Here is a 15,827-nt window from a genome sequence, read left to right as displayed (position 1 = left end):
GCTTTAAACTTCTTCACAACAGTATCTCGGACCTGCCTGGTGTGTTCCTTGTTCTTCATGATGCTCTCTGCGCTTTCAACGGACCTCTGAGACTATCACAGTGCAGGTGCATTTATACGGAGACTTGATTACACACAGGTGGATTGTATTTATCATCATTAGTCATTTAGGTCAACATTGGATCATTCAGAGATCCTCACTGAACTTCTGGAGAGAATTTGCTGCACTGAAAATAAAGTGGCTGAATAATTTTGCACGCCCAATGTTTTAGTTTTTGATTTGTTAAAAACGTTTGAATTATCCAATAAATGTCATTCCACTTCATGATTGTGTCCCACTTGTTGTTGATTCTTCACAAAAAAATACAGTTTTATATATTTATGTTTGAAGCCTGAAATGTGGCAAAAGGTTGCAAAGTTCAATGGGGCCGAATACTTTCGCAAGGCACTGTATATATATAAATATATATATATATATATTGGTGTCTGGGACACTACTGTTGATATTACGTTACCAAGCTAAGGGATGGACCTAGAGAAATGCAACCACTCTCGTGGATTGTCATGGACTGAACATCCATGATATCAAAATGAGAGTTTTAACCATGTTTTGAGGTTATACAGTGTTTGTTTACATTTATATTGTTTACAAACATTGGAGTAAAACAAGCTTATATTTGAGGTTTTGATCAGGTACAACAGTTGAACTAAGCTCATGAGACATTTATAAGTTATATTCTTCAAGAATCAGTGTGTATATATCCTGCATTTATAAGTTCAAAAATGAAGTCCAAAAATGAATGTAGCAACTTTGGAACCAAGAACAGTTTCCCCGCTCTGCACTATAACAAACTACAGATGGATGGTTCAGCAGGGGCCCCCGGCAGCCCACTTAAAAAGCCCCCCCCCCCCGGCTTACCCCCTTCATCAAGCCCTCCACTCCCTGCCCTGTCCCTGTCGCTCTCCTCCCACAGCCTCCCATCCCATCCTACCCCCACCTGCCTGCCCAGCGCTGACCTCAGCAGGCCCCCCGCCACAACCCCCCGTGAACAGCTGTGTGCTGCATTCCTCCAGTGGAACGCCTGGAAATTCTAGAAATTGTGCTTGTTGTGCTGGTTCAGTTCAGAGGGCCTGGTTCTCATTAGGAGACATTAAAGAAGAGGACAGACGTGGAACCAGACCATGCCTCCATTTACAGTCAGTTCCTCTCTATGAATCCTACATAAATGCATTGGATTTTATGGACATGGAACCACTATCTGATGTCTCTCTAGGTTGCCATATTCAGCTCACTCTGCTGGCTGGTGTTGGGCTCTTGTGCGTGTTATCAAACAGCAGTTGACATTGTCAGTGTTAGTCCGGGACCCCCCATTCATAAGTCCCAAGCCTCCCTCTGTGCAGAGCTGGGGCACCCTCAGCAGGGTTGGTACAAACTGGAAGCATCAGATTTTCAGAGGAAAAGCAAAGAAGATGCCTCCGGTTTCATTTGACCCCGTTCAGGTGTTTATTTTACGCCTGCAACGTTACAGATGTAGGATTTTAACTTGATTACTCTTTTGTTGCTTAGAATTTTCCTGCAATGCAGGAAATGCTAACTTGTACTATAGGTTTAAAAAGGTTTCTAAAGTTTGCAATTCCCACTTTAAAATGTCAGACTTGATTTGCCCTTATCAACCCCTACAAAAAAGTCCATAAACTATAATTAACATAATAATTCACATTTCCTGTTGCTGCAGGATTATTTTCCTGCTGAAGAAAACTGGCTCAAATTAAGATCCTACACCTGTAGGTTATGTCACGTCTTCCCCAGCTCCCGCTCTCCAGCGCTCGATGTAGCCAGTTTACTCATTATTACACGCACCTGCATCTCATGAGAATCACCTGGACTCCATCACCTTCCTGATTACCTCCCCTATATCTGTCACTCCCTTTGGTTCTTTCCTCAGGCGTTATTGATTCTGTTCCTGTGTTTCATGTCTGTATGCTACTTGTGTTTCATGGTCCGTTATTTATTAAATGTGGTCTCTGTATTCTTAGCGTACACATTACAGGTTAAAGCTGGGAAAACAGCACAGGACATTGCAGTCGCTACATTTCCAGGAAGGACTTTTGCTCCCATATGATGGGATTCCAAGTTCTATTCTGAAGTGTTTGTGGTCAAGCCAAACCGAAAACGGAGAACAAACAATGACCAATTCCAACATTTGACTGTTTTTAAACTAATCCAAACCCTATCTTTGTGTCTAGTCCCCATGGAAATCAGTGTGCTCTTGAAAAACCCCAAAATAGTTTCAGCTGTACTGCCAAACACTTGTGTAATACAACAACTATCTCATGATGTTGAATCCATTGGGTAAGAAACTGCTGAACCCAATGTGAATCTGCTTAAAGAGGAAGAGAGAGCGACAGAGAGAGAGAACAAAAGCAAGAGCGAGTGAGAGAACAAGAGTGGGAGTCTGAATGTGGCTGTGCCAGGCAGTCCGGGCTAGCGGCCAACAGCTCATATCTGATACTATGGAATAAAACCCTATTCTTTATTACGTTATGAGATGACTGTACTGTCACTGTGTTTGTGAGGAAATCCCCAGTCACACCTTAAAGTGCAGGGTATAATGTACGGAATTCCCTCATCTGTGGCTGGTACACGTCTCCCTGTGCTTCCCGTCCTACCATGTACCAGCAATGCCATCTCTGGAGTGAGGATCTTTTTTGGGGTCTTCAAGGCAAAAACAACAATGTGGAATAATGACTCCCTCGTTTAACCTTGCCACTCCATCTCTTTGTATGTCCAACATGGAGAACAAAGGGAGAGAGAGGATGGTGGGGGGTGGGGGGGTGCACTCCTTTATGAAAGAGAAAGGTCAGAGGCTTGTGAGTCATCTTCGCTGCAGTGTGTCCATGGATATAGCAGAGAAGCACAACAGTAGTCAGCGGTAGTCAGTCAGTGGCCACTGACATGATCACTGGCTTCCTGTATGGCACTGTGGTGCTCAGGGCCACCATTTTTACCTCAATGGAACATTACATTATTTCCACACATTTATCACAATATATTTTGGTTAAGCAACTGGCTTTAATGCTGCTGTGAATTTCCCAGAAAAGGAACTTAAAATGTTCCATTCTTCATTTCCAGGCTTTACCGGCTCACAGTTGGTGGGCTATACTGGTTTTGTAAGGTTACATTGGGGTTAACCTGTCCTGTACTGTTACATCCCTCAAGTTCATTGCCTCATAGTGTGACGATGCAGCCATCCCGCTGCGATCTCGTTCTGAGACAGTGGGATTTCACGGTGAGTTGTCTCTAGTTGGAGTCTTTCAGAACAGAAAAACACAAAGACAAAACTCACAAGATGTTTTATGCTCTGCTGGCAGATGTACAACGGAGACCTGAAAACCATGACAAGAGTACTGCCAAAATAAGAAGTTGCTACTACTATTTACTGTGCAGTTAGAGTTTCTAACGGTTGTGACTGCACTCTCACACCGGGTCCTTCAGAAAGCACTGCACTCTGCCAACAATATGGTTAAGACAACAGTAAGCGAGACTTTTTTATTAGTCCGTAGATTAGCTTTGGGAGTTTGGAGACAGAATGCACAAGCCTCCCCTTTAAAAAAGGAGAATAAAGGAACATCTGGCCAAGATGGGTGGCCAGTCAGCTTTTCCTGGTTATATAGAATTAAACGTGGTTAACTATAGGAAGATCCTGTATATTGAGATTCCTACGAGCTCTTCCACTGCGTAAGCCAGGAGGATTCTTGAAATTGAAATCCCATGCAGGGGTTAAAACTAAATATACAGCTGGCTCAGCAAGAGAGATGTACAAGTCTTATAGAGGGGGATGCTGCTATCATCCCTGTTAACAACAGCAATAGCAACTGAACATCCAGATTCAACTGAAGTGTTTCCGCTGTGCTGGTAGAAATCTCCCAATACAAGAATCCATCATGCACAGGAGAGGTAAGACATCTGAGGAACCTGCAAAACACCAACAGCTCAGTTCACATTTCACATTGGAATAACACTCCACTGGTGGCTATGTTGGCAGTCAATCAAAGAGAAACAGAGGCGCTTGGTGTGTGTGTGTGTGTGTGTGTGTGTGTGTGTGTGTGTGTGTGTGTGTGTGTGTGTGTGTGTGTGTGTGTGTGTGTGTGTGTGTGTGTGTGTGTGTGTGTGTGTGTGTGTGTGTGTGTGTGTGTGTGTGTGTGTCAGGGGGAAAAGCAATAGGAAAGAGGATTTACCAATTTCAAGCATCTACAGTGAAATCGACGCTTCCTATTTCACCTGTCACCAGCATTGCCTTACAAATCCACCAACAATCTCAATGCTAAACAAGGTAGCACCACCAATTCTATACTGTAAAGGGGGGAAGGGGATACCTAGTCAGTTGCATTCAACCCAAATGTGTGTTCCACATTTAACCCAAGGAATAGATAGATGCCTATTATTCAACTTAGTTGGGTTTATTTCAGATTGTAGAGGACAAATCACCCCCCCCATCTCTGTGGTGCTGTACCGTACCTGTCCCACTGACCAAACCTCTCCACATCTGCCTCAGTCTTGAGATGAGTTTACTACTAATGGCTCTACCATATAGCCAACCGCCATGCAGAAACCATGGTCCACCTTTGCTCAGCCTCATTGTCTTGAGATTGGGGCTTGACATACATTGGTGCTTCAATGAGAATGTAGCGTGTCATGTTTCCGTGACCTCTATGGGCCAGAACAATTCCAGGGTGCCTCCTGCCCTCCCCCACCCCTTGTCTGTTTCTTCCTTGTGTTTTTCCCATGCTCTGCGTGTGGACAGTGAAGGAAATCTACTTGGAAACAGTGTAGATAAACTAGAGAGACTGAAAAAGTAGCAGGGGAGGGAGGGGCTAGTATTTCCTCTGTTTGGATGTGATGTTAATTTGGACATTGGGAGGAAGACATATCTGTGTTGCACACCGGGCAAGACAGAATGTAGAGAAAGTACTGCTCGATCTTGTTTAGGGACGGATCATAATGTACAGAATGGTTACCTGGAGGAAAATGGGGGAGGGCCATGCTATTCAATTTCAGTCAAGGGGAGGGTTTAGTATTTTTTAAATCTAGTCATGGGGAGAGACATGCCATTTTCTAATTGATGAAATGTCTATATTTCTCAGTGTTTAAAAAAATAGTTGCTTATTAGGCTATATATTGATGTGTGCCCAATGCTGCCCCTGATCTCTGATTTTCCGCAAATAGGATATTTAGTGTGGTCTCAATCAAACGATTCATAGCCTATAAGCTATGGTCCGAAATACAATATTCTTGAAAAAGGCCGATACCAATATCCAATATATTCTTTGCCCCAAAAAAACTAATACAGATAACCGATATTACATTTTTTTGCGGCCTTTCAAGCATTCTACTACAGTTAAACAGTTAACACATTACACATGGACGCAGCAGTCTAAGGCACTGCATCTCAGTGGAAGAGGCATCACTACAGTCCCTGGTTCGAATCCAGGCTCTATCACATCCGGCCGTGATTGGGTGTCCCATAGGGTGGCGCACAATTGTCCCAGCGTCGTACGTGTTTGGCCGGTGTAGGCCGTCATTGTAAATAAGAATTTGTTTTTAACTGACTTGCCTAGTTAAACAAAGGTTACACACACACACACCACACTGACCCCAACATTATTTTGATGGCATTTACGTATTTCCCCATTTCCAGTAAAACATCATCAAAACCTATTTCTTTCGCTTAATTGCTTTGCTGTTTCGTTGTTCAGTTGTTCAGTAATTTCATTCTCAACCAGAATTTCTATGGAATGCCTTTGGGGTCTTTTAATGTCAAAAAAGATACACATCAAATAATAACACTATTTGAAGTGTCAAATAAGCTTGTTGACCAATCAGGATCTGAATATGACTGCACGTTACATAATAATTAAACGAGTTCATTCATTTTTGTTATTGCACATTGATTAGACTATCACTCGTATTTCATATTTCACAACGATTCATCGATACGTATGCTATGATGCTGGTAAAGTTGCTTCGAGCATCTACAGTGCTGGTCCTCAAAAAGAACTAGCTCATGGATGCAAACAATGTTCTTCCCCAAAAACATAGCAAAACGACATAATCTGTTTCAGTAGCTACAGTTAGCTAGCTAACTAAACTCAGCAAAAAAATAAACATCCTCTCACTATCAACTGTGTTTATTTTCAGCAAACTTAACATGTGTAAATAACATAAGATTCAACAACTGAGACATAAACTGAACAAGATCTTGATTAACAGAAATGGAATAATGTGTCCCTGAACAAAGGGGGGTCAAAATCAAAAGTAACAGTCGGTATCTGGTGTGGCAACCAGTTGCATTAAGTACTGCAGTGCAGCTCCTCCTCATGGACTGTACCAAATTTGCCAGTTCTTGTTGTGAGATGTTACCCCACTCTTCCACCAAGGCACCTGCAAGTTCCCGGACATTTCTGGGGGGAATGGCCCTAGCCCTCACCCTCCGATCCAACAGGTCCCAGACGTGCTCAATGGGATTGAGATCCAGGCTCTTCGCTGGCCATGGCAGAACACTGAGATTCCTATCTTGTGGGAAATCACGCACAGAATGAGCAATATGACTGGTGGCATTGTCATGTAGGAGGCTCATGTCAGGATAAGCCTGCAGGGAGGGTACCACATGAGGGAGGAGGATGTCTTCCCTGTAATGCACAGCGTTGAGATTGCCTGCAATCTCAGACCATGACGGACCTCCAAATCGATCCCGCTCCAGAGTACATGCCTCGGTGTAACGCTCATTCCTTCGACGATAAACGCAAATCCGACCATCGCCCCTGGTGAGACAAAACCGTGACTCGTCAGTGAAGAGCACCTTTTGTCAGTCCTGTCTGGTCCAGCGACAGTGGGTTTGTGCCCATAGGCAACGTCGTTGCCGGTGATGTCTGGTGAGGACCTGCCTTACAACAGGCCTACAAGCCCTCAGTCCAGCCTCTCTCAGCCTATTGAGGACAGTCTGAGCACTGATGGAGGGATTGTGCATTCCTGGTGTAACTCGGGCAGTTGTTGTTGCCATCCTGTACCTTTCCCGCAGGTGTGATGTTCGGATGTACTGATCCTGTGCAGGTGTTGTTACACATGGTCTGCCACTGCGAGGACGATCAGCTGTCTGTCCTGTCGACCCTGTAGCACCGTCTTAGGTGTCTCACAGTACGGACATTGCAATTTATTTCCCTGGTCACATCTGCAGTCCTCATGCCTCCTTGCAGCATGCCTAAGGCACGTTCACACAGATGAGCAGGGACACTTGGCATTTTCTTTGATGTTTATCAGATTCAGTAGAAAGGCCTCTTTAGTGTCCTAAGTTTTCATAACTGTGACCTTAATTACCTACCGTCTATAAGCTGTTAGTGTCTTAACCGTTCCACCGGTGCATGTTCATTAATTGTTTATGGTTCATTGAACAAGCATGGGAAACAGTGTTTAAACTCTTTACAATGGAGATCTGTGAAGTTGTTTGGATTTTTACGAATTATCTTTGAAAGACAGGTTTCTTTTTTTGCTGTGTTTATATAGCTAGGTGTCATCATATAAAATAACCCTCGTTCATAAGACAGTTCGTATTTGATTAATGGTGGTCAGACCCATCTATGTGAAGCTAGCCACAATAAGGATTAGCCACAATAATGGACAATGTGGTTAGCCTTCAAAATAAAAGTATGGCATAATTCTACTATTTATATTAATTTGCATCACTGTCAATGACACACTTTTATTTTAAAGGCAAACCGCAAATTCCACTATTGTGCCTAATCCTTATTGTGGCTAGCTTCACAACACATAACCCGGTCCGGTTGAGCCTCACTAGCCAGATGAAGCTAGCCGACTGCTTATAACGTTAGCTTGGGCAACAGGGTTAAGTAGCTGGCCAGCAATTTTTTTTCATGAGCTGAAGTTCAATTTCAATAGGTGAACAACAAGTGGCAACCTAGCTAATACTTATTCACAAGGATTCCTAAATCATTGCTGAGAATAATGAGAATGGCTGCAGTTTCTACTGGTCATTGTTTTCAGGCTGGTTGTATTGGTGCTAGCTAGGTACCAAGCTAAAGCTAGCTATCCCAGAAGTTGCGGTCGAACAAATTATGCTTTATTACCAAAGCGGTGATGTAAACACATCTTTCGTGGCCGGTGTTGGTTTGTTTGCAGATTTTTTTGTACAAGTATTGACAGTGCTACTGTATCTTATTAGACAGGCAAAGAACCAAATGGCGTTCCATAGTATGTATGTTGTGAAGCTAAAAGCAGTAACGATATTACTGTGTAACTCCGATAGGGCAACATCTGAAAAATAGCGCACGTGGTATTGTGTACCAGTGCTTGACCAGTCGACGAAGGCCAACATCATCCATGACAGAGAACGGTTGATTGTCAAGGGCAATGAATTCCATTATCTTGGCTTTAATGGATTTCGCCTTTGACTTGTCTTGCTGAAATGTTCTTCCTCTTTCAAATGACTGCTCGACTTGTTGATTGCTCGAGCCACACAGCAGATATTGTGGGCTAGGTTAGGGACGCTGTGTTGCATGTGTAGAGCAAAATTTGATGTGGCGTTATTACGTCATGTACCTACATTATATAAGCATGTACGGCAGCTTTGACATCGGTTTTTAACATCGGCATGAAACGAGACATCGGGTCGATACTGATGCTGTCATTTTTAGCTAATATCGTCCCATTCCAATATGTTCACCGATATATCGTGCATACCTAGTTTAAACCCAGACAGATTTTGGGGAAACACTTCTCTCATTGGGTTAAGCAATGGAAGAAGAGTAGCCAGCAGTTAAAGCTTTTCTATGTAGCAGGTAAGCCTACTCTGTTTGGGGTGGAAAGGTAGGCCTACTCTGTCTGGGGTGGAAAGGTAGGCCTACTCTGTCTGGGGTGGAAAGGTAGGCCTACTCTGTCTGGGGTGGAAAGGTAGGCATAACTTTTGAAAGTACCATGCTCAGATTCCTAATGACATCTCAGATTTAATTATTTTTGTTGCAAACAAGACACACTGATTTGGCATTAGAGAAATATGATGAGATGAACACATAGGCCTAGCTCTCTGTCCATTCTTAGCCTGTAATGTCGGTAATTTTTGTTACATTAAAAAGACACTGCTAATATGTAAAATAATGTTGAATTGCATGAAATGTTTATTAATGGTCATGCGTTCTCAGACCTGCAAATACAAGAATAGATTAATTCAATGCTTTTACAGATCTTTCCAACCCTTCTCTTGTCAACGGTGGTTCTGTGAACCCACAACCATCTGGCCTGAAGCCCTGTGCACTATCAAAATTCCTGCAATGCCATGTAATGCTTACAGGACAAAAAACAGTTCCTAAAACTGCATATCTAAGGCTCTGGTCTGTCCAAGAAGTGAGGGTAAACAGTAGGCATGTTCTTTGCTATCCCATTTATGTGTTCATTATTATTTTGGTATAGGGGAGGGTCACTTGTTTTTTTAAGCGTTCAGGGATTGTTTGCGTAAAATATATTTTGCTAAAGGGAGGGCTATAATATCCATTTCAGAGGTCCAATTTTCTCCATGTAAGCCTTATAAATAATGTTCACTCCCTTATGTGGAGAGCCATCATGATCCTGGAACTGGCAAATGATAACAATGTGGCTTACTTTGTGAAACACATTCTATTCTCAAGATGTTGAACAACCTTTCACTCTGGATCCACATGATAACAATGCTGAAATAAATATTTTCACCATAACTGAAAACACTGGTTCTGTTTTCAAATATATTTCACCTCCTCCAGGGGCCAAGTTAACTGTAACACATCTGCGAAATATCTCCACCAATGTCCAATACAGATTCTTGATACACAAAAAGACTACCAACAAGAATGAACAAATTTGAGATTAAGTGGGAACAGTTCACTTAATAAGGTATAGATAATAAACTCATAATTATATGTAATAAACTCATAGGTAGGTATAGGTAATAAACTCATAGGTATAGGTAATAAACTCATAGGTAAGTATAAGTAATGAACTCATAGGTAGTAATAAACTAATAGGTATAGGTAATAAACTCATAGGTAAGTATAAGTAATAAACTCATAGGTAGTAATAAACTAATAGGTATAGGTAATAAACTCATATGTATAGGCAACAAACAAATAGGTATAGGAAATAAACTCATCGGTATATGTAATAAACTCATACGTATAGGCAATAAACTCATAGGTAGGTATCGTAATAAACTCATAGGTATAGGCAATCAACTTAAAGGTAGGTTTAGATAATAAACTTATGGGTAGGTATAGCTAATAAACTCATAAATAGGTATAGGCAATAAACTCATCGGTATAGGTAAAACACTCATGGGTATAGGTAATAAACTTGTAGGTATAATTAATAAACTCATTAGGTAGGTATAGGTAATAAACTCATAGGTATAGGCATTAAACACAAAGGTATAGGTAATAAACTCATAGGTATAATTAATATACTCATATGTATAGGCAATAAAGTCATAGGTAGGTATAGTGTACAAGTCAAAAGTTTGGACACACTACTCATTCCAGGGTTTTTCTTTATTTGTGCTATTTTCTACATTGTAGAACAATAGTGAAGACATTAGAACTATGAAATAACACATATAGAATCATGTAGTAGCCAAAAAAAGTGTTTTATATTTGAGATTCTTCCTTGATGACAGCTTTGCACACTCTTGACATTCTCTCAACCAGCTTCATGAGGTAGTCACCTGGAATGCATTTCAATTAACAGGTGTGCCTTGTTAAATGTTAATTTGTGGAATTTCTTTCCTTCTTAATGCATTTAAGCCAATCAGTCGTGTTGTGACAAGATAGGGGTGGTATACAGAAGATAGCCCTATTTGGTAAAAGAACAAGTCCATATTATGGCATTAACAGCTCAAATAAGCAAAGAGAAATGACAGTCCATCATTACTTTAAGACATGAAGGTCAGTCAATGTGGAAAATGTCAAGAACTTTGAAAGTTTCTTCAAATACAGTCGCAAAAACCATCAAGTGCTGTGATGAAACAGGCTCTCACGAGGACCGCCACAGGAAAGGAAGACCAAGATTCACCTCTGCTGCAGAGGATAACTTCATTAGAGTTCACTGCCCCTCAGATTGCAGCCCAAATAAATGCTTCACAGAGTTCAAGTAAGAGACACATCTCAACATCAACTGTTCAGAGGAGACTGTGTGAATCAGGCCTTCCTGGTCGAATTGCTGCAAAGAAACCACTTCTAAAGGACACCAATAAGAAGAAAGTACTTGCTTGGGCCAAGAAACATGAGCAATGGCCATTAGAAAGGTGGAAATCTGTCCTCTGGTCTGATGTGTCCAAATTAAAAAATGTGGTTCCAACCGCCGTGTCTTTGTGAGATTCAGAGTAGGTGAACGGATGATCTCCTCATGTGTGGTTCCCACCATGAAGCATGGAGGAGGAGGTGTGATGGTGTGGGGGTGCTTTGCTGATGACACAGTCAGTGATTTATTTAGAATTCAGGGCACACTTAACCAGCATGGCTACCACAGCATTCTGCAGCGAAAAGCCATTCCATCTGGTTTGCGCTTAGTAGGACAATTGTTTGTTTTTCAACAGGAACAATGACTCATAACACATCAGATGACCTGGCCTCCAAAATCACCCGACCTCAACCACATTGAGATGGTTTGGGATGAGTTTGACCACAGAGTGAAGAAAAAGCAGCCAACAAGTGCTCAGCATATGGGGGAACTCCTTCAAGACTGTTGGAAAAACATTCCTCATGAATCTGGTTGAGAGAATGCCAAGAATGTGCAAAGCTGTCCTCAAGGCAAAGGGTGGCTACTTTGAAGAATCTCAAATATAAAATCTATTTTGATTTGTTGAACACTTTTTTGGTTCCATTTACATTACATTTAAGTCATTTAGCAGACGCTCTACATGATTCCATGTGTGTTATTTCATAGTTTTGATGTCTTCACTATTATTCGACAATGTAGAAAATATTAAAAATAAAGAAAAACCCTGGAATGAGTAGGTGTCCAAACTATTGACCAGTACTGTAGAAAATAAAATCATAGGTAGGTATAGCTAATAAACTCATAGGTATAGGCAAAAAACTCATAGGTAGTCATGCAATAACTCATAGGTAGTCATAAGTTAATAAACTCATAATAAACTCATAGGTAGTCATAGGTAATAAACTCATAGGTAGGTATAAGTAATAAACTCATAGGTAGGTATCGTAATAAACTCATAGGTAGGTATAAGTAATAAACTCATAGGTAGGTATCGTAATAAACTCATAGGTATAGGCAATAAACTTAAAGGTAGGTTTAGATAATAAACTTATGGGTAGGCATAGCTAATAAACTCATCGGTATAGGTAATAAACTTGTAGGTATAATTAATAAACTCATTAGGTAATAAAATCATAGGTATAGGTAATAAACACATAGGTATAAGCAATAAACTCATAGGTAAAGGTAATAAATTCATAGGTATAGGTAATAAACTCATAGATATACATAATAAACTCATAGGTAAGTACAGGTAATAAACTCATAGGTATAGGTAATAAGTTCAAGGTAACACACCACAGCAGCGTTTACTCAATTACATCCTCTCTTCATTGGAAAGTGACTACCTCTACTGGTGACAAGTTGTACTGCAATGTCCATACGTGTGTGGATTCCGAACTGCCGAACCTCAACCTTGGATTGTTGGATGTTTCAATGAACTTGAATTATCATAATGACTCAATTTCAACGACATGGAATTTCAATCCCAAGAAACAACATGTGCATTCAACTTCAGCAACAGGTGACATTTTTTAACTCAGTTGGATTGTGTGATATGGTCACGCTTTAAACAAGATTATCCTTGCCACATCAACTTCATATTTCGTAAATGGATACAAGTCCAAAACAAATTTAGTTCATCTCTTCAAACCATTCGAAACAAATTGAATAGAAAAACGCCCTCTGCTCATTAATACTCTGCATTCCAGCATAATAACAGAGCAAATGTGAATATCAATCTTAATTTATTCATACAGGGAAAAAAATCACCAAATGTAGAGACATTAACTTTACGTGACTTCAAGGAACATAATTATAAAAGGAGAAACATTCTCTGGATACATATGGAATAATTCTTACCGCTTATAGTTGTGATTAAATGAAAGACGACTGAGAGTTTGGCACAGTTGAGCGGGGCCATTCTGTCCACCACCGGTGATACCCCCAGAAAATCCCAAGAAAGAGACAAAAGTGTTGGCTGAGAATAAAACTCGATATAGTCAATCAGGTAACAGTCCAAAAGTGATATAAATGAAAATGTGTCCTTTTAGTTTTTAATCCAAAAAAATCCTTAGATCAAAATGTAAAAAACTCAGCAGTTGTCCACGTATCCCATAGCTTGTTTTGAAGGACAGCTCCCCTGTGCAGTTTTGGTTCCACTCCGACTAGTACTTGCAACTGAAGAGACAGATGAGTGCAGGTGCGACGTTTTCCCTCTACTCTTTGGAACTGAGTGAAAGGTATTTAAACAAGCATTGCCACCAAGTGGGTGATTCTTCAAATATTTTGTAGAATAAAACAAACGCCTCAGATTTGAAACAAAACAGAGCAAAATCAGCCATTCATCCTCTGAACAACGGTAGTGTAGATTAATTCATGTGCAGCTGTCTGAGAAGTTCTTATCCCGCCCCTGTACTCAGCACCGCTTGCAGTCCACGCGCTGAGTCTTTATAGTGAAGAACAGAGGAAGGACGCAACGTCAGACAAAATGCAGTGACAGTGTGACGTTCTAGAATCACTTTCTACATTATTTCACTGTATATGACATGTGAACAGCCTACATCATATTTCTATTTATTGATGCCGTGTTGGCCTCACCTATTCTACATCCAACATTTGTATTGTTTTATTGGTTTTGAATGACGTGAAGAACCTTTGAAAGAATTCACTGACAGGAAGAGAAAGAATTTGAATGAACCAGTCAGACACCAAAAACAGATGCATTTAATGCAACATCAACATTACAGTGAATTTCAATTCTTGAATTTACTGTTTCCCAATTCACCAATTTACACAGCCCATTATTGCCCAAAACAAGTCCCAAGTGAATGTAAAACCGGCTACTTTGGTTGTGTGCCTGCCCTTGATCAATTGAAAATAGTAATCCTAGTATTTAAAAGTAGAAATGATCTTGTCTGGGGTAGCCATCAGCATGTCAGAGATGTTTTTTTTCTTTCAGAAAGTAAACAACCATTGTCATATCTGATAGAATGTTTACAATAAATATTTGCTGGATTTATTTTTAACTTTGGAAACAGGATATGCAGCTTTTTATATCAAATGTAAATACCGGTAACACTGTACGTGGTAGGAGACCTCTGTTCCCAAGCAGCACCCCATGGTGTGTGGATGTGCAGCAGACTGTTTTCCTCAATCACTACAACAAATGGCTCTGGCAGCTCTCTGTGGCAGGAACTGTAAATAAGAACATCCTGCCTCACCTTTCCGTCCATCACAACTCAAGACCTGCATGACCTACCATTCTGAGGAGTTGAGCAGCAGTGCAGTGCCGCAGAGCCAATCTGGGCTGTGTTCTCTCATGGCCCCTGGGCAACTGATAGGTGAGACCCACTACTTACGCCATGATCTGTGAAGAACAACATTCTTCCTTCCCCTGCAGTGGGACAAAATGGTGATATGGTACATGAGAACATGGGAAAGAATTGATAAAGCTTGACTTGTAGTGGGAGTAATGCCATTTGCTCTGCAAGTGTGTGTGATGACTTAACTCAACCTCTAGATAGAATGAATTAATCATGAATGTGACAGTATAATAAACGTCAAAACCCTTACCAGATTATTGAAGGTAAATAATATGTCCAGAAATGCCGGTTCAATCTGACGCACATAAGTCAATCCTACATCAAGAATACCCTGTCCTGTGGTATGTTTTGTGTCTACTTTTTTTCCCCGATTTGACGTGTCAATAAAAATTTTAAAAAGCTTGAAAAAAATAACTCATAGATTGGCCTACCACAAGATTATGGGCTATATAATCCTCTAAAGAGGCCATGAATATGGGCTACATAACCCTCTAAAGGGGCCATGAATATGGGCTACATAACCCTCTAAAGAGGCCATGAATATGGGCTACATAACCCTCTAAAGAGGCCATGAATATGGGCTACATAATCCTCTAAAGAGGCCATGAATATGGGCTACATAACCCTCTAAAGAGGCCATGAATATGGGCTACATAATCCTCTAAAGAGGCCATGAATATGGGCTACATAACCCTCTAAAGAGGCCATGAATATGGGCTACATAATCCTCTAAAGAGGCCATGAATATGGGCTACATAATCCTCTAAAGAGGCCATGAATATGGGCTACATAACCCTGAGTGAAGAATAAATAGAGACATCTCATTGACCACAGATAATGGAGAGGACAAAAAGGCAGGAGGATATATTCAATTTGTATGTAATCCAAATTCATAATATGATGAAACAATGTTATTTTCTTCATCAAACCTTTTGTTCCTGACCACATGAGAACGTGTGAGACTGGTCATGTGGTCACCATGTCCCACCCAGAGTGAGGATCTAGCTGCTATCCAGTGTGTTCTCTAATGTGATAGTCTTCAGAGAACAGGACACATGACCCTTGGGAAAGGGAGGGCAGCTAGAGAAGACTCAGGCAGAAACAATTGCTGGAAGTGGAGAGCTGAAAGGAGAGGGGTTTTAAGACGTTTTATTTTAGAATCTGCGGTTGGAAACACAATAAGAGGGCCAG

At 40.9% G+C, this 15,827-nt stretch overlaps 1 protein-coding gene across 1 annotated transcript in view; it reads right to left on the bottom strand.

The window, feature by feature from the left end:
• The window catches only part of LOC124010831 (vascular endothelial growth factor receptor kdr-like), an 84,412-nt gene extending 70,663 nt beyond the window's left edge, over positions 1 to 13,749 (bottom strand). The window contains exon 1 of the mRNA XM_046323550.1: positions 13,174 to 13,749. Coding sequence (XP_046179506.1) covers positions 13,174 to 13,234 — 61 coding nt within the window. The 5' untranslated portion in view covers positions 13,235 to 13,749. The remainder of the gene's footprint in view (positions 1 to 13,173) is intronic.
• Between the last annotated feature and the right edge of the window lie 2,078 nt (positions 13,750 to 15,827).

Source organism: Oncorhynchus gorbuscha, linkage group LG23 (assembly GCF_021184085.1).
Source record: "Oncorhynchus gorbuscha isolate QuinsamMale2020 ecotype Even-year linkage group LG23, OgorEven_v1.0, whole genome shotgun sequence".
NCBI classification, from domain to species: Eukaryota; Metazoa; Chordata; class Actinopteri; order Salmoniformes; family Salmonidae; genus Oncorhynchus; species Oncorhynchus gorbuscha.
Note: the sequence above shows the minus strand (reverse complement) of the source record. Positions and strands in the feature narration are given on the sequence as shown.